At 41.3% G+C, this 19,546-nt stretch overlaps 2 protein-coding genes and 1 pseudogene across 3 annotated transcripts in view; 1 reads left to right on the top strand and 2 right to left on the bottom strand.

Moving 5' to 3' along the window:
* Positions 1-12,233, bottom strand: part of DARS2 (aspartyl-tRNA synthetase 2, mitochondrial) — a 37,298-nt gene extending 25,065 nt beyond the window's left edge. Inside the window, exons 1-7 of the mRNA XM_011962339.1 lie at positions 11,542-12,233; positions 10,487-10,586; positions 8,635-8,701; positions 4,702-4,803; positions 3,524-3,619; positions 2,354-2,477; positions 1,046-1,092 (exon numbers count right to left, since the gene is read on the bottom strand). Of these exons, the coding sequence (XP_011817729.1) occupies positions 1,046-1,092; positions 2,354-2,477; positions 3,524-3,619; positions 4,702-4,803; positions 8,635-8,701; positions 10,487-10,586; positions 11,542-11,668 (663 nt within the window). The 5' untranslated portion in view covers positions 11,669-12,233. The remainder of the gene's footprint in view (positions 1-1,045; positions 1,093-2,353; positions 2,478-3,523; positions 3,620-4,701; positions 4,804-8,634; positions 8,702-10,486; positions 10,587-11,541) is intronic.
* LOC105526365 lies at positions 5,569-7,091 on the bottom strand (annotated as a pseudogene). Its single transcript, XR_001004074.1, has one exon. The product of XR_001004074.1 is annotated as a voltage-dependent anion-selective channel protein 2 pseudogene (transcript).
* Positions 12,234-12,304: 71 nt separating the features above from the next.
* CENPL (centromere protein L) overlaps positions 12,305-19,546 on the top strand; it is a 32,874-nt gene continuing 25,632 nt past the window's right edge. Inside the window, exons 1-2 of the mRNA XM_011962344.1 lie at positions 12,305-12,754; positions 12,882-12,975. The gene's annotated coding sequence lies outside the window, so the exon portion shown is untranslated. The remainder of the gene's footprint in view (positions 12,755-12,881; positions 12,976-19,546) is intronic.

Below are 19,546 nucleotides of genomic sequence, written 5' to 3'. Positions count from 1 at the left end.
AAAAATACAAAAATTGGCCGGGCGCAATGGCTCATGCCTGTAATCTCAGCATTTTGGGAGGCCGAGGTGGATGGATCACGAGGTCAGGAGATCGAGACCATCCTGGCTACACGGTGAAACCCCATCTCTACTAAAAAATACAAAAAATTAGCCAGGCATGGTGGCGGGCACCTGTAGTCCCGGCTACACAGGAGGCTGAGGCAGGAGAATGGCATGAACCTGGGAGGCACAGCTTGCAGTGAGCCGAGATCACACCACTGCACTCCAGCCTGGGTAACAGCGAGACTCCATCTTAAAAAAGAAAAAAAAAAGAAAAAATACAAAAATTAACAGGGCATGGTGGCACACACCTGTAGTCCCAGCTACTTGGGAGGCTGAGGTGGGAGAATCGCTTGAATCTAGTAGGCGGATTCAAGTGACAGAATGCTGACAGAAAGAATGAGACTCTGTCTTAAAACAAACAAACAGTTTATTAATGATTTACATCTTTAAACCTCAAACAAGACCGGGCAAGGTGGCTCGCACCTGTAATTCCAGCACTTTGGGAGGCTGAGGTGGGTGGATCATTTCAGGTCAGGTGCTCGAGACCAGCCTGGCCAACATGGTGAAACTCTGTCTCTACTAAAAACACAAAAGTTAGCCGGGCATGGTGGTGCATGCCTGTAATCCCAGCTGCTCAGGAGGCTGAGCCATGAGAATCGCTTGAATCCAGTAGGCAGAGGTTGCAGTGAGCTGAGATCAAGCTATTGCACTCCAGCCTGGATGATGGAGTGTGACGCGGTATCAAAAAAAAAAAAAAAAAAACCCAAAACAAACCAAAAAACAAACAAAAAAACTCAAAGGAAAGAATACTTATGTGGAATAAAATGGTTCTGACTCAAAATACCCAAATAATTTTCTCAATTCTTCAGAAAAACCTAGTTAATATGACCATCCTGAGGCAGTAAATAAAATAAAAGTGGACCAAGTGAATATAAAGGCAAAGTGGTCTAGCTTTATAACTAATAGGACATATTTAATAGACTGATTGAAGGAATATACATACCCCTGGGGTCCTCTTAAACAATGTGGGGGTTTCTATATCCACAAACCCTAAAAAGAGAGAAACATTATCACTTAGTAGATAGGAATGTGAAATTTGTCATATATGATGTCCACAATATAGTACAACAAATCTGAGGCTTCCCTTTAATTAAGAATTTTAGCTGAAATAAGCTGCCAAGCCTACTGGTGCTGGTTTCTACAAATCTAAGAAGGAAGCTGAAGATTTTCATAAATACTATTCTGTTCATAAAGCATACTGTCCACATAAAATAATTCTAAATATTTAATGGATTCTTGTCTACTGAACTATTCTGATTTTTAAAATGTTCTATTAGTGTAGAAATAATACAAATGTAGCAGAAAAAGTCCAGGACTGAATGAGATGTCTAGTTTAATTCACATGACATTTTGAGCTCCCAAAAAATGATGTATGCACATGATAAAGAATTAAGAAAACTGGCTGGGTATCGTGGTTCATGCCTGTAATCCCAGCACTTTGGGATGGCTAATGGGAGGACTGCTTAAACCCAGAAGTTTGAGACCAGCCTGGGCAACATAATGAGACCCTGTCTCTACAAAAAATTTTTAAAAATTGGCTGGAGGCTGGGTGCGGTGGCTCAAGCCTGTAATCCCAGCACTTTGGGAGGTGGTGGATCACGAGGTCAGGAGATGGAGACCATCCTGGCTAACACAGTGAAACCCCATCTCTACTAAAAATATAAAAAATTAGCCAGGCGTGGTGGCAGGTGCCTATAGTCCCAGCTACTTGGGAAGCTGAGGCAGGAGAATGGTGTGAACCTGGGAGGCGGAGCTTGCAGTGAGCCCAGACCACACCACTGCACTCCGGTCTGGGTGACAGACCGAGGCTCCGTCTCAAAAAAAAAAAAAAAAATTGGCTGGGTATGGTGATGCTTGTCTGTGGTCCTAGCTACTTGGGAAGGTGTGGCAGGAGGATCACTTGAGCCTAAAAGGTTGAGGCTGCAGTGAGTTGTGGTCATGCCACTGCCCTTTAGACAGAGCAAAACTCCATCTCAAAAGAAAAAAAGAAAAGAAATCTTATAGAAAAAGCCAAAGGGCTGTCCTGCCTTTGATAATGATGGAAAATACTATCATACATTAATCAATGTAATAGCCACTATCATCTTTAAAATAATGTTAACTTTTCTTCAAAAACTATATTACACATTGAGTGAATTCCAGACTTCTGGCAACATCTGACCTGATGCTAAGGAAAATATACAATAAAACTGCTGAATAAAATAGAAGAAATGCTAAAAAGCTCCAAAGAGCATCCAGGCATTTCTCTTACCATGCAGATTACAGAGATATTCCCGCATCTTCATGACCATCTGGGACCTCAGTCGTAGGTTATATTGCATTTGGAAACTACGCAAGTCTAAGTAGCGATACTGCAACCGAAGAGCCTCTGTTTTCTAAAGAAATTGAAAGATTTTTATATTTAAATATTTTTCAATATTAGAAAGGTATTATCTTTAGAAATTTGAATTTTCAAAAACTTTAGCTCTGTCTTTAGTTTCTATCGTCAAGTAGCCCACTGTATGCTGTTAATTCCTACAACTTCTAAGTTTGTCAGTAGTGCAGATTTTACATTTTTTTACTATTCATTATTATTATTATTTTTTTTTTTTGAGACGGAGTCTTGCTCTGTCGCCCGGACTGGAGTGCAGTGGCCGGATCTCAGCTCACTGCAAGCTCCACCTCCCGGGTTTACGCCATTCTCCTGCCTCAGCCTCCCGAGTAGCTGGGACTACAGGCGCCCGCCACCTCGCCCAGCTAGTTTTTTGTATTTTTTTTTTTAGTAGAGACGGGGTTTCACAGTGTTAGCCAGGATGGTCTCGATCTCCTGACCTCATGATCCGCCCGTCTCGGCCTCCCAAAGTGCTGGGATTACAGGCTTGAGCCACCGCGCCCAGCCCTATTCATTATTATTAATATCACTCTTCACTGACTGAAATTTGCCTACTTGACTAAAAAGTAGCTCCATCAACCCCTTAAACTTTGGCAAAGAACATTCTAAATTATAGTAATCCTACTTATATTTATATGCTTGGGAAGTCAAGAGTTGCTCTAAGCACACATTTTGTCACTTAATAGGTATAGGATCCCCTGTCCCATTTGGCCATTTCTAAGCTAGACATAATTTCCTTTCAAATGTTAAACAATAGCAACAAAAAACCTGAATAATATAACACCTCAAGTTTTAAAGAGAGAATCACATTTTAATCTGTTGGAAAAAACAGTCTAGGTGTTTAGGGACTGCAACAGTTTATTGAACTGTCACTATTCCAGAACAGTTTGTCAAGAGGTTGTACAACTAAGTGAACACTTCATGATGTGTCTACAATAAAATGTTTAATTTTGTAGAAGTTCAAGTTTTCTTTAAAAAAACTCTGAAAATACTTGACTAGTTATCAACATTTTCTAGATACTCTATTTTATTAATAACAGAGGATGGTACCTTCATGAAGTCCTTAATTTCAAAGGGCAGCTTCTTGCAGGCATTCAGAAGTTCAGCTGTTTTAACTTTGATTTCAATCTCACCTGTTGGCATTTTCTTGGAGAGTGAGAAAGGAAGTGTTTTAAAAATTACTCATCAGGATATACACAAAATACACATTTGTAGAACATATGCATTTATTTACATACGGAAAATGTGCAAAGTCCTTCTAGTGTATAGTGTATAGTATAAAGCATATGTGTCTGTGCATGATTTTGACATTCTTATGCATATCTGTGGCTGATGTGTTCAGACATCAACAAATGTCATGGCATATCCTTGCAGTTTGATACTTGGGAGGCTGAGACAGGAGGATCACTTAAGCCCAGGAGTTCAAGAGCAGCCTGGGCAATACTGCAAGACCCCTGTCTCCAAAGAAAAAAAGGGCGGGGCATGGTGGCTCACGCCTGTAATCCCGGCACTTTGGGAGGCTGAGATGGGCAGATCATGAGGTCAAGAGATGGAGACCATCCTGGCCAACATGGTGAAAGCCTCTCTTTACTAAAAATACAAAAATTAGCTGGGCGTGGTGGCATGCGCCTGTGGTCCCAGCTACTTGGGAGGCTGAGGCAGGAGAATCGCTTGAACCCAGAAGGCAGAGGTTGCAGTGAGCCGAGATTGTGCCACTGTACTCCAGTCTGGTGACAGAGCAAGACTTAGCATGCATATTTACATAGATGTGTGTGTTTATAGTCAAGATTTTGAAATCTGTCAGTTCATTTTTTTTTTTTTTTTGAGACGGAGTCTTGCTCTGTCGCCCAGGCTGGAGTGCAGTGGCCAGATCTCAGCTCACTGCAAGCTCCGCCTCCCGGGTTTACGCCATTCTCCTGCCTCAGCCTCCCGAGTAGCTGGGACTACAGGCGCCCGCCACTTCGCCCGGCTAGTTTTTTGTATTTTTTTAGTAGAGACGGGGTTTCACCGTGTTAGCCAGGATGGTCTCGATCTCCTGACCTCGTGATCCGCCCGTCTCGGCCTCCCAAAGTGCTGGGATTACAGGCTTGAGCCACCGCGCCCGGCCACATTTGTAGAATTTATTCAACTTTAGTGCCTAATGTCCAGTCATGTGTTGCCAGAATGTGTACACAGAGAGTACAAATGCATACAACAAAAATTACACAGTTATCTTCGAAACTACTTACTGGATTCTCCTGTCCTGCAGGACGGGAAATGACTGTACCAGACACTCGCACCACAGATTCCACAGGGGCTTCACATAAAATCTTCTTCACAGAGGCTGCCGACTACAGAACAAGGGGGAAAAGAGTTCTGAGAAACAAATGAACTTACAGGAATCTTCAATAATTGTAAGTCTATGGTTTTAAAAACATTAATAGTCACAGCTTAATTACCATAAAGGCTGGGACTGCTCCTTAATGACTTTATTACCAAATTTAGTAAAAATTGCATCCCCATTTTGACTCTATATAATACAGCAAGTAAAGCTACTAGTTAAGAGCTTTAAAAAAACTTTCCTTAAAGGAAAATAAGGATAAGAGTGACTATTATTAGTGTAAACAAGTCCCACATACTTGAAAAGCAATTGTCTCCAGGGTTAGTCTTAGGGACAGTTAAATCCAATAGCAATAATGAGTCAAAGTCAAAGGAGTTCTCCAGGGTTAGCTATACTCGTCTCTGGATGTTGATCCCTAAAAGATAATTCACTGCTCTTTATTTATTTCAAAACTTAAGAGCTGAATAATTAATATTTTTCTTAGGCATACAAGCATTAGTAAAAATTACAATAGAAACCAACCTTGCCCAGTAAGTATGATAGAAGTTCTTTATTTTATCTAATTCTTTAATTTTAATTTTTTTTTTTTTTTTTTTTTGACACAGGGTATCACTCTGGTTGCTGAGGCTGGAGTGCAGTGGTGTGATTTTGGCTCACTTCAGCCTCAACCTCCTGGGCTCAGGAGATTCTTCCAATTCAGCCTCCCAAGTAGCTGGAATTATAGGCGCATGCCACCATGCCCAGCTAATTTTTTGTATTATTATTATTATTATTATTTTTATGTATATTTGTTTTATTCATAATTTGTCATGTTCTGGGATACCAAAAGTAATAATGGCTGAACTTAACAAAATTTTTAACCTCATCTCAATATCCACTGATCCATCTCATTCAATGGTAATAGTCAATATTTTCTAAAGGAACATAAAAACAAACATGCACACAATTGCACGGTTTTCATAAAGGTCTATTTCATTATTGGTGGGTAGCGCATTTAACAGTTAAATACATTTAAATAATGTATAGGTGACTGCATGACTGCAGCACTGGTAACTAGATAACCAATTCAACTAGAAACCAGCTAACAAGGAACTGTCTAAATACTTAAAATACAGCTCTTGTTGAGATCATCCTTTGTTTTGATCATCTTCTTGGGGGAAAAAAAGCCTGCTGCTGGTCACAATGGAAATATATTAAGGCCAAATCTTCTGATATCCATTCCCAAAGGTATCTTTCAGCTGGATTAAGCCTCCAACTCCAGGGCGAGCCCAAGCTTGTGACCTCCAGCATTAATGCTCTTTCCGTCTACCAGAGCAGAGTGTAAGCTTCACACCAGGCCTCAGAGTCTGAGTGTAGCCTACTCCAATTAAGCTAGAGTTGTTGACTTTTGCAGAAATGGAAGCAGTGGGATCCAACTGATATTTAGCAGCAATGCCAAAACGAGTGCAGTTGGTACCTGATGTCCAAGCAAGGTTTACTGAAGTGTCAAGATCTTCACATACTTTCTGATAAATTGATCCTCCAAATTCCATCCCATCATTCACATTAGTGTGTAGCTGGAAGTCCCCAGTCCTGTAGCCCACTGCAAAGTTATTCCTTATCAGCTTTGATTTGGCACTGTCAAAGGTCATCTGGTACCCAGCAAGCCAGCCCTCATAACCAAAGACAGCTGAACCATGGATTGCAGGTCCAGCAAAATCAAAGTCAACATCGCAACCAAGGTTTATACACTCCCTCTTGTAAGAGGACTTGATTTTAACACTTTTCTTTCCTGTGTTTGGTGAGAAGGTAGTATCAAATGTCAGTTTCAAACCTTGACAAATCTGGTCTTCAATTGTGATTTCTGTTCCCAGAGTGTTATCAGTGTTCTACTTTTCTGTGAAAGTCAGACCATACTCACACCACTTGTATTTGGTCTCCAAGGTCCCAGTAACTTTACCAGTGTCCGTATTAGATGAACCAGATGTTGAAAATTCCACGCCACTGCAAGACTTTGTTTTCACATCCAGTTTCACCAACCCAAAACCAAATCCTTTGTTGAAAATATCTCTGGCAGCTTTGCCAAGGTTAGCATATGATGGAGGAATACATATTGGCCGCGCGCAAGTCTGTCCGTAGGTCGCCATGGCGAGGCCGTGGGAAGAGAGGAATCTGGTGGTCTCCTGAGTGGGGGCCGCAGCCACCGCTCCGCTAGCTGCTGAAGCCACTCCTCACGTTCCCGGTCGGGCTGCAGCTGCAGCGGCTGGAGGGCGAAGTGAAGGAGACACCGTTCCGCCCGCCGCAACCCTGTCCTCCTCCAGCCAGCGTATTATTATTATTGTTTTTGAGATGGAGTCTTGCTTTGTCGCCCAGGCTGGAGTACAGTGGCGCAATCTCGGCCCACTGCAACCTCTGCCTCCTCGGTTCAAGTAATTCTCCTGCCTCAGCCTCCTGAGTAGCTGGGGTTACAGGCGTCCACGACCACACTTGGCTAAATTTTTGTATTTTTAGTAGAGACAGGGTTTCACCATGTTGGTCAGGCTGGTCTTGAACTCCTGACTTCGACATCCACCCGCCTCAGCCTCCCAAAAGTGCTGGGATTACAGGCGTGAGCCACCACGCCTGGCCAATTTTTTGTATTTTTAGTAGAGATGAGGTTTCACTCTGTTGCCCAGGCTGGTCTCAACTCCTATACTCAATTTGCTGGCCTCGGCCTCCCAGAGCGCTGAGATTATAGGTGTGAGCCACCACGCCTGGCCTTGAATTTTTTAACTAAAAAAATTGCTTTTTCATAATATCACTCTGTCATATTGTATCTAATTTCAATGGTAATTAAATTAAATACTTTTTGAGCAGTTAGTACCTTCACATGGCTTCAAATTCAAAGGGTACAAAAAAATACAGTGAAAAGTTTCCCCCCATCCTTGTTTTCAAGGCCCTCAGTTCCTTCCCCCAGTAGCACCCAATGTTACCAGATACTTAACTTATCCTTCCAGAGACATTTCATAACATATATACAAGCAAATCCACACACACACACACACTGAATATATATCACTGAATATATATTCTGCCTCCTTCCCCTAGTTTTTGTACAGAAGACAGCACTAGAGTGCTGGAATTTAATAGCTGCTCTTCTGTATACTCAAGAATACCAGTTCTTCACTTAACAGTACTCCTTGGATTTTTTTTTGCTATTAGAATAGAACTTCTTCATTCTTTTTTGTATGGCGGAGCAGAGTATCTTATTGTAAGAATATACATTATTTTTTAAGCCAGTCTCTTATTGGAGGACATCTGGGTGGTTCCCAATTTTTTCTATTAAAAAGAATCCTGAAATGAATATCCCTGTACATATGTCATTTTGTATCTGTATAAGTCTAGATATAAGATAATTTATCAGAAGTGAAATTAATGGCTCAAAGGATATATGCATTTATAGTTTTGATATTGCCAAACTGCTCTTCCTTCAGCTAGTGTCAATTTGTATTCCCTCCAGGAATTGAGCACCTGCTTTCCCAAACACAGTGTATTGTCAATCTAATGTGTTAAAAATGACAATTACATGCAGTTTTAATTCACATTTCTCTACCTATGAGTGAGGCTGGGCATACTTCCATTATGTCTACAAGCCATTTATATATTTTTTTCCTCTAAAGTTTTTGTTCATATCCTAGGTTCATAATTCTACTGGGTCACTGGTCTTTTTGCCATGTCTTAACATTGCTTATGATATTTTTCAGTTTTCATTAACAATAAACTTCTGAATTTAAAACCTCTAACATGTTCATCTAACTACTTAGCTTACCCTAGCCACAGCATCAAAGAGGCTTTTAGATAATAACAGGAAATTTTCTATTACCTCATCCTGGGGAATGACAACTTGAACAAGCCCATGGAAATCTCTTAGGACCAAGAATGTGTTTTGCCTGATTAAGGGGAGGGGGAAAAAAAAGGAACATTTTAAGATAAAATCTCTAAGTCCAAAGTTTAAGCAGACAAAATAAAAAACAAAAATCCATGCAATTTTTCATGTTTCTTTTTTATGATAATTATGTATTTTCTTTACATTCATACAGTTGTTATTTATGTAGCTCACTGATGAAAAAACATTGTTTTTTATTTCAGTTTCAATTTTTGTCTACTTATCTGATATATTAATCTTATACAGATGGCTTATTAATGAAAAATTATTATAGATGAACAATTAAAAAGATTTTTATTGGCTTAAGTCCTTATTAGAAAATTCTATTAAATTTGGAAACTTTGCACATAGTAAAATCCAAAGATAATATTTTAGCATAATGGAAACATCTGATGGATCATTTTTGAAATACGGCAATATGAAGTCTTTTCCTAAAACAAGATACAATCTAAAATGTTCTGGAAGAGTTCCAACTACTAATTTAATACCTCTATGAATCATCAAAAGGTCCCAGAAATGCCAACCTCTATTTCTCATAGTGTCCTCAGCACCAGGAACAGGTACAGAAACCCTCTTCAGATTTGGGTTCAGGAAACAAAGTCACTACACTTATGGGAAAACTATCTACCTACTTGGGACAAACTCCTTTTTTTTTTCTTTTTTTCTGAGACGGAGTCTTGTTCTGTCGCCCAGGCTGGAGTGCAGTGGCACGATCTCAGCTCACTGCAACCTCTGCCTCCTGGGTTCAAGCAATTCTCCTGCCTCAGCCTCCTGAGTAGCTAGGATTACAGACGTGCGCCACCCCGCCTGGCTAATTTTTTTGTGTTTTTAGTAGAGATGGGGTTTCATCATGTTGGCCGGGCTGGTCTTGAACTCCTAACCTCGTGATCCACCCGCCTCGGCCTCCCAAAGTGCTGGGATTACAGGCTTAGGCGCCAGGCTGGGACATATTCTTTAAAAAGGTCATTGGTCGGGCACGGTGGCTCAAGCCTGTAATCCCAGCACTTTGGGAGGCCGAGATGGGCGGATCACGAGGTCAGGAGATCGAGACCATCCTGGCTGACACGGTGAAACCCCGAAACCCCGTCTCTACTAAAAAATACAAAAAACTAGCCGGGCGAGGTGGCGGGCGCCTGTAGTCCCAGCTATTCCGGAGGCTGAGGCAGGAGAATGGCGTAAACCTGGGAGGCGGAGATTGCAGTGACCTGAGATCGCGCCACTGCACTCCAGCCTGGGCGACAGAGCTAGACTCCCTCTCAAAAAAAAAAAAAAAAAAAAAAGAAGGTCATATAACCTATGTATTTTGGACCTCTTCCATGTGAATTAACGTACTATTCAGGAATGTTCTGGAATAGAGAGATGAACAACAACAAAAAATGAGCTCTGATCTTAAAGAATCACTGTTTCTGGGCTTGTTCTCTACCTAAATGGACTAAAACGAGCTTTCTCCCCCATGCTATTGGAGTTTAACAGCTGGTTTATAGGAGGCTGGCCCATTTTTAATTACTGGTCATAGGAACCCTTCAGTCTTAGTAAGCCCAGTGTCATTTCAGTCCATTTGGTGGATCAAGCTTCACTGTTATACCCTTCAATAGATGTTACTGGTACCTACTGAGAATGACACTTGGGCCTTTCAAAACTAAAACAAAGTTGAAAATTCAGTAAATTCTTAAACCTGCAGGAGTTGCAAAACGTTTTATTCTTCGGACTGGTTGTAAATTAGTAAAGGTTTAGAATTGCCCTAGGAAAACCACCACCATGCATTCTTAGACTGTCTTCCTCAATTTACCTGCGGTACTGAATCCATCCACACAAGGTGACTTCTTGGCCTAAGTGAGACGAACGCAACTCTCCACATGTGTTGGTCCGGACAGCAAAGCTATTGAATTCTTTTTTTTTTTTAAAAAAAGAGAAGAAACTTTAAAAGGCAAGATTAAAAATACATCACTTGCAGGTTGCTTAAAAATAAAAATCCTCAAAATATCTCTTACATATGTCAGGGAAACAGGTCATTCACTATTAAATTTACCTGCAAATGTGTCAAAAGCCAAGTGAATAACCGTAAATTTGTCTTGTGTTAGGAAATCAAAATTTTTTTGATCTTCTAGTATTTGCATTTACCTAAAATCCTAATTACCCAATTCTTAATATCGCACATTTCTTCCCCAAATGAAATAGGATTTTAGAAACTGTAGAAATGGATGGTGCAGGAACTATTTAGTTTTAATATGAATCTACTGTTTAACAGCCACTTGTACACTAGAAAACACTATTATATTCTGTGAAAAATGATTTTTTCTTTTTTTTTGAGGTGGAGTCTCGCATTGTCGCCCAGGCTGGAGGGCAGTGGCGTGATCTCAGTTCACTGCAAGCTCCGCCTCCCGGGTTCACGCCATTCTCCTGCCTCTGCCTCCCCAGTAGCTGGGACTACAGGCGCCTGCCACCACGCCCGGCTAATTTTTGTTTTATGGTATTATTAGTAGAGACGGGGTTTCACTGTGTTTGCCAGGATGGTCTCGATCTCCTGACCTCATGATCCGCTCGCCTCGGCCTCCCAAAGTGCTGGGATTACAGGCGTGAGCCACCGCGCCCGGCCGAAAAAGGATTTTTTAAGGTATCAACCAAAAGCAGAGTATTCTATATATTACGTGGTTACCTTTTTGTGGTCTTTCTAAAAACTCAGGGAAAAAAACTGCCTTATAATGAATGAAAAGAGTGAATGATCTGCTTCTACACATAAGGCTATCCAGTTAAGAATGGGGGGAAATATGGAATAAAAGCTCTCCGGTCGTAGATAACAGGTTGAAGTACTGTTCATAGGACAGATCTCTTCGCTATTTTCACCTGGATTTCTCCTCTGTGGACTCTGCACCAGACTTCTGTAGAGAGAACCCCAGATCGGTTGGGTGGTCCTTCGGATGGGTCTGGATAAACCCTTGTACAGCTGACTTAACCAAGAAGGGAAGTACATGTTGGAACCACACGATGGCTAAAAACAATCACGAATCTCACGCTGCCGGTTGTTAAAAGTCAGCTTTGGAAATACACAGAAATCCCTTAAAATTCCAGGAGTTCCCACTCTCTTCTCGAATATTTAAGTCCTCCGCACAACATTCGAGTACACGTGTCTAGAAACAAGACAAATCTCCAACGTCTCTGGGGTGCTTGATGGGATGGAGATAAGGGAAAGACCTTTCCCCGAGTCTTAAAGCATCAGTCTGCACTTCTACTCAACACGTCTGCAACCAAAAGTGACGAAGAGAGAGCGACTCCACGTAGCGGCGCCAGGCGCGAGCTCGACAACCAGAGGCGGTCACTAGGCATACGCCGTACCCTTCTTTCCACGCTTCCCGAGAGGCTCCCGCAGCCAGAACCGGAAAACAAGGAGTAACAGTCGCGTTTCAAATCTCGCAGACCTGCTGGCCGATCTCGAGTCTTCTGAAAGAGGAAGGCGAGCAAAGCCAAAATCCTCCCAGAGTCCGAACCCAAACACAGATCGCCGTGGGGGCCCAAGCGCCCTTCAACTCCGCCCTCTAGTGCCCAAGATTACGGGGAAGGAATTCAACGAATCAGTGGTGAGGTGCCGCCGCCATGCTTACTACGGGCGGAAATTTGAGAGAAAGCTTCGCACCGGTAGGAAAACGGACGAGCAACCGAGCACGGTTGGAAAGGTTGACGATAATGGTTAAGTGGCTCGGCCTTGCCCTCAGTTAAAATGGCAATTTTAGTTGCTTCACTGATACGGAATCGGTGAGGCGCTAAGGAGGCTTCCTGCGTGGAGCCGCAGAGCGAGTCGGGAAACGATTTTAAACTGAAGAGGCGGCGGAGGACCGAATTGCGTTTTCACAACGGCGTGATTTCAGAGCTGGGCTGGTCTCTGACAGGCTCAGCTGAAGAGGGACGGGTTGGGACGCACTGTCCTTTTGCCCTTCCCCCTTCGCCAGCAGAAGCTGACTCCGCAGGAGCGAGGGTTGCAGAGCTGGGTGAGCGGAAATGTCCCTCCCAGAGTGAAGTCGTAGGGCCCGCCCCGCGTCTGAGGGAGTGGAGGTCTTCCTGGGTGCGTTTGTGTCTCTTGTGAACCCACTTGTGGTGGAGCGAGAGGGAATTTGGAAGGGCCAGGGGTTAGTCTGGCCTCTCTCTTAGCTGTCATTTTGGCGGGTTTTTTTCTTTCTTTCTTTCTTCAGGGGATTTCAGTCTCGACACAGTTTTGGAGCCGGACTTTTGAAGAATGATTGATGAATCCGGAATGGGTGACAGCGTCATCACGGCATTTTATTGGTAAAAATGCTTTGTATTGGTTCAGGACCTGCTTTAACTTTGTATTTGCCCTGCTGTGTGGTCATTATCTTCACAGTACTTGTGTGTTAAGGTGTGTTTAAGCACTACGTGCATAATACCCGGCTAAGTATTGGCATTAGGGCGGCTGGATTTAGGTATTGGTGGCAGTGTAGAAAAGTGATCAAGTCAGAGCCCCTTCACGGACTAACCACAAGAGAAACAACAAAGCTTTACTTGTGTGCTGTGAACTACAACCGCAAGTGGAATTGTCAAGAGAACTAGCCCTGCCAAGCTCTGGAAAACTTGTGAGGAGATGGCACATGGAAAATGGATAAGATTTGCTCAGACAAACGGGAGTAGGAAGTATTTTTAATTGTCGATAAGGTGAATAAAAAGGCAGGGAGAATAGTAGAGTGATCATCTGTCTAGAGGAGGGGGTGCATGTTTGGCTATAGGGCTGTGATTTAACCTTTTAAAGAATTGACTACTGGAACTTTCTTCACTCCCACCTCCCCTTATCCCCCAATGTTGTATACAAAACCTTAGAGGAAGTGTATGCAGAGTGTTGGATTTTGGAAAGGCTACTTGGGGTAAGAACTGAAGCAGTAGAAAATGAACCTGGATAGGATCAGATAATAAGATCAAATACAGTAGTGCCTTGAAAACCAGACAGAAATTCTGATTCGACTTCGTATAGATGTATGGGAACTGTTATGGGATCTCAAGCAAGGTAATGGTAAAAGTGGTGACAGTGAAAGACTGATGATGGATTAGGGAAAGGGGCTAAGGTTGGGAAAAAGATAAGTAGCTATAATTGAGAATGAGAGTGAAGCCCACATCTAAGAGGAGAAGTGTATATCTTTTTAAGAAATATGTCAGAGGCCAGATGTGGTGGCTCATGCCTGTAATCCCAGCACTTTGGGAGGCCAAGGCAGGCGGATCATCTGAGGTCAGGAGTTCAAGACCAGCCTGGCCAACATGGTGAAACCCCATCTCTACCAAAAAATACAAAAATTAACCAGGCATGATGGTGCACGCCTGTAGTCCCAGCTACTTGGAGGCTGAGGCAGGAGAATCACTTGAACCTGGGAGGTGGAGGTTGCAGTGAGCCAAGATCGCACCACTGCACTGCAGCCTGGGAGACAGAGTGAGACTCTGTCTTAAAAAAAAAAAAAAGAAATATGTCAGAATTTGATGATAAAGTTAACAAAGTAACAAAGTTAACTTTTTAGATGTAAAGGTGATGTTGAAGGAAGAGTAAAAGATGATGAAAGTATTTTTTTAGTAGGGAAAGAAAATGGAAAAATGGAATTATTACTGAGCAAAACAGATTACAGTAGTTGGCAAAGAAAGATTGAATGAGATGTGAAGTGATGATTAGTTTTGAACTTAATGAGTCTGACAACATGAAAGTTTAACATCTTATAGGAAGTTGGAAATGCAGGACTGGGTTGCAGCTGTAATGGTCTGAAGATAGAGATTTAGGAGTCATATAGAATGATTATTTTCCTATGTAGAATGAATGATTTTCAGAGTCTGGGGCCACCTATTATTGGAACATGAGGGAAAAAAAGAATCAGTAAAGAAATTGGAACTATAAAAAGTAAGGAGGAGAAAAGCCCCTAAAAAATGGAGTGTCAGGAAACAAGGTCCCAGAAAGTTTAGAGGAGGAAGGATGAACAAACTTGATGAACAAAGTATTTGGCCATGGTTTTGGCAAAAATAATGATCTTCAAAAGTGCAATTTCTTTATAGTGATAGATGGAAAAAAGAGATTGCTGAAGAGTTCTAGTAAAATACTCATTAGTAACTGGAGGCAATAGGTGTAGACCACATTTCCAGGAGATTGGTCTCAGAAGGAATGAGATGAATTGGATTTAAACACAAATTTTTAATGTTAGAAATACTAGAATATGCTTGGCAATGAAAGAAAAGGATCCTGTATAGGAGTGATTAAAGATAATAGAGAGGTGAAGTACAGCCTGGTGTGGCAGTGCATGCCTGTAGTCCCAGCTACTCAAGAGGCTGAGGTGGGAGGATCGCTTGAGCCCAAGAGGTGGAGGCTGCAGTGGTATCGGGCCACTGCGCTCCAGCCTGGACAACAGAGTGAGACCCTGTCTCAAAAAAAAAAAAAAAAAAAGTTGAAGTACACAAAGGAGATGGTGTCCAGAGGAGACAAAAGTAAGAGGACCTTTTTGCTTCTGATTGGAAGGAAGAGTATTGGGACAGTAATCTATTGATTCAAGGTATATTTATAACATCTTGATTATTGTGCTGGGCAAAATTACACATTCTTGAGTGTGAGATGAGAAGGTAAAGTAAATATAACTCATTTGCTAATCTTTAATTCATGGATTGGGCTATTTTATTTTACTTTAACATTAAATACTCAACGGACATGTTTTTTCAAAACCATCCCTCTTAGTGCCGATAGTGTTTTTCTCATCTCATTTATTGCTAGACTTTTTAAAGTCACCTAGAGTTTAAAATCTTTTTGGAATTCATAGCATTTCTCTTTTAAGGAGTCAGATTCAGCAGGGCTTATGTTGCCTCATAATTGATCCCTGTTTAAAAGGCAACGTGAAAAAAGTAGCTAAGTGCACTCATTGCAGAGTTAGACTGTCTGGATTCAACTCCTAACTCTTCCACTCTAACTGGTTGACTTTGGTAAGTTACGTTACTTGTCTGATTTCCTGTTTGTCAGCTGGGAACATGATTTACTTCATGGGGTTGTTTGAAGATTAAATGAGAAAATATAAAGGTCTTAGAAGAGTACTTGAAACATGATGAATGCTCAATAAGTGTTAGCAATTATTGCACCAAGTAACAAATTTGAAGGAAACATTCTGTGTAAGTAGTACTGATTAAAATTCCCTTTGAAATAGGTAATTCAATGTGCATTTAAAGTTAGGATGCTTCAGAGTAGCTGCTATTTAAATTGTGTGGTGTGTGGTGTAGAGTCCTGTATTCACCACAATGAAGATACAGTTCTATCACCACAAGGAATTCTTGTGTTGCCTTTTTATAGTCACATTTATGTCCCTCCCACCCTCTTACCTTTCCTAATCTCTGTCAGCCATTCATCTGTTCTTCATTCCTTTAATTTGTCATTTAAAAAATGTTAAATGTATGAAATTTTATATGTGACCTTTTTGAATTGGCTTTAACATCCAAGTTGTTGCATGTATCAATAATTTGTTTCCTTTTATTGCAGAGTACTATTACATGGTGTGGATGTACCACAGTTTATTTAATCATTCACCCACTGAGTCATTTTCAATTTTTGGCTATTATGAATAAAGCTAATATGAACATTTGTAAAAATAAATAAATAAATTGTGTGGTATATGAACTTGCTCTGGACATTATTTGAGCTTTAAGGACAAATAATGCTACATGTTTAGTTTATGTATTTATTTATTAATTAGAGAGGATCTCACTCTGTTGCCCAGGCTAAAGTGCAGTGGTGTGATCATCGCTCATTACAGCCTTAAACTCCTGGGCTCAAGCAGTCCTCCTGCCTCAGCCTCTCAAGTGGCTAGGACTACCACCATGCCAGGCTAATTTTTTTTTTTTTTGAGAGATGGGGTCTTGCTATGTTGTCCATGCTAGGACTACATGTTTAATTTATGGAGTTTTGTGCAAAATATAAATGGTGTCCTAGTCTAACATATTGAAATTGAAGATACAGGTTGAGCATCCCTAATTAGAAAATCTGAAGTCTGAAATGCCCCATAATGTGAATCTTTTTGAGCACTGACATGATGTTGAAAGGAAATGTTCACTGGAGCATTTTGGATTTCAGATTTTTGGATTAAGGATGCTTGACCAGTGTGATACAAATATTCCCGAATTTGACAAAATCTGAAATCCAAAAACACTTTTGGTCCTAAGCATTTCGGATAAGGGATGCTCAACCTGTACTATTTTAAATATAATACCATTTAAATATGGACCGGGTGCAGTGGCTAACGCCTGTAATCCCAACACTTTGGGAGGCTGGTGGATCACCTGAGGTCAGGAGTTCAAGACCAGCCTGGCCAACGTGGTGAAACCCTCTCTCTACTAAAAATACAAAAACAAACAAACAAACAAAAAATGAGCGAGGCATGGTGGTGGGCGCCTGTAATCTCAGCTGCTTGGGAGGCTGAGGCAAGAGAATTGCTGGAGCCTGGGAGGCAGAGGTTGCAGTGAGCCGGGATCGTGCAGTTGCACTCCAGCCCAGACAACAGTTAGACTCCATCTCAAAAAATTAAAATAAAATAAAATGAGTAAATATAGTAATATAACTTTTTATTTGTAAAAAACGTTTCAAAAGGGTAATTGTGTAGTAGTTGAGACTTATCATAACTTTGTTGTTGTTGTTGTTGTTGCTGAGATGGAGTCTTGCTCTGTCTCACCCAGGCTGGAGTACAGTGGCATGATCTTGGCTCAATGAAGCCTCCACCTCCCAAGTCAAGAGATTCTCCTGCCTCAGCCTCCTGAGTAGCTGGGACTACAGGTGTGCGCCACCATACCCAGCTAATTTTTGTATTTTTAGTAGAGACGGGGTTTCACCATGTTGGCCATGCTGGTCTCAAACTTCTGACTGTAGGTGATCCACTTTTCCTTGGCTTCCCAAGTGCTGGAATTACAGGCATGAGCCACTACGCCCGGCCGAGACTAATCATAACTTTGAAATGATAATTCCTTTTAATGAAAATTGTATTTTAATTTTGTGTGTCTTTTTTTTCTTGAGAGGGTCTTGCTCTGTCACCCAGGCTGGAAGTCAGTGGCATGATCACATCTCAACTGCAGCCTTGACCTCCTGGGCTCATGCAGTCCTACTTCAGCCTCCTGATTAACTGGGACCACAGGCGTGCACCACCACACCTAGCTAGTTATTTTTTATTTTTTGTAGAGATGGAGTCTCACAGTGTTGCCCAGGCTTGTCTCAGACATCTGGGCTCAAGTGATCCACCTGCTTCAGCCTCCCAAAATATTGGGATTATAGTCATGAGCTACCATGCCTGGCCCTAATTTGGAAGTTCTATGAAATACTTCCATTTAATTGAACCAATACTTGTTTAACAATTAAAGGACACTCAGCATTGTATTTGGGTAATTATACATACATTGGGAAATATAAAGCATGGTTTCAGTGACAGTAGCTTAGTATTACTGGGGATACAAGAAATACACACTAAAAAGTGGTACAAGGAAGTATATGAACAGGGGCTAAAATGAGTGGTACAGACTGGGTGATTGAGGAAAGTTATGTGTGCTGATATATCTCCAAGGATGTTGTAGAACATTCTTGAGGGATTTTTTCAGACTTTGAGATGAGAACTCATACAGCACACACACACATGCATACTCTGCTTCCAGGAATGAGCCACTGATAACAGATAACAGATAAAAGTCTATGTCATAGGTATTTCAGGACCAAAAGGTTAAAAACACCCTACTTTGAAAGGAGATCAAATTTCTAGCATGGTCTTAAAGGAGGTGAGATGGGAAAAGGACGCTTAAGGTAGGGAATATAGTTGAGAAGCAATCACATGAAGATAAGAATATGTTTATGTCCCAGGTTGGAGAGGAGAATTAGGAAGATAAGGAGAAGCTGAATTAGAAAGACCTTAAACCCAGCAGAAGAGTTTAGGATTTGTCTTGTTACTGTAAAGGTTGTTGCACAGATAAAAATAAAGTCTATTTCTGGAAGAATGGATTACTCTTAGATACGGAGAACTCTTAGTTGTGGTTAGCTTTGTGAAGGGATGACAGATTCTTTTTTTTTTTTTAACATTTTTTAAAAATTTATTTTTTTGTTGTTATACTTTAAGTTCTAGGGTACATGTGCACAACGTGCAGGTTTGTTACATAGGTATACATGTGCCATGTTGGTTTGCTGCAGCCATCAACTTGTCATTTACATCAGGTATATCTCCTAATGCTATCCCTCCCCAAGCCCCCGACCCCCTGACAGGCCCTGGTGTGTGATGTTCCCCGCCCTGTGTCCAAGTGTTTGCATTGATCAATTCCCACCTGTGAGTGAGAACATGCAGTGTTTGGTTGTCTGTCCTTGTGATAGTTTGCTGAGAATGGTGGTTTCCAGCTTCATCCATGTCCCTGCAAAGGACATGAACTCATCCTTTTTTATGGCTTCATAGCTTTCCATGGTGTATATATGCCACATTTTCTTAATCTAGTCTATTATTGATGGACATTTGGGTTGGTTCCAAGTCTTTGCTATTGTGAATAGTGTCTCAATAAACATACGTGTGCATGTGTCCTTATAATAACGTGATTTATAATCCTTTGGGTATATACCAAGTAACGGGATTGCTGGATCAAATGGTATTTCTAGTTCTAGATCCTTGAGGAATCGCCACACTGTTTTCCACAAAAGTTGAACTAATTTACACTCCCACCAACAGTGTAAAAGCATTCCTATTTCTCCACATCCTCTCCAGCATCTGTTGTTTCCTATTGTTTTAATGATCGCCATTCTAACTGGCATAAGATGATATCTCATTGTGGTTTTGATTTGCATTTCTCTGATGGCCAGTGATGATGAGCATTTTTTCATGTG

This window comes from Colobus angolensis, unplaced genomic scaffold, assembly GCF_000951035.1.
Source record: "Colobus angolensis palliatus isolate OR3802 unplaced genomic scaffold, Cang.pa_1.0 Scaffold59, whole genome shotgun sequence".
NCBI lineage: Eukaryota > Metazoa > Chordata > Mammalia > Primates > Cercopithecidae > Colobus > Colobus angolensis.
This window is presented reverse-complemented; position numbering and strand designations above follow the sequence as displayed.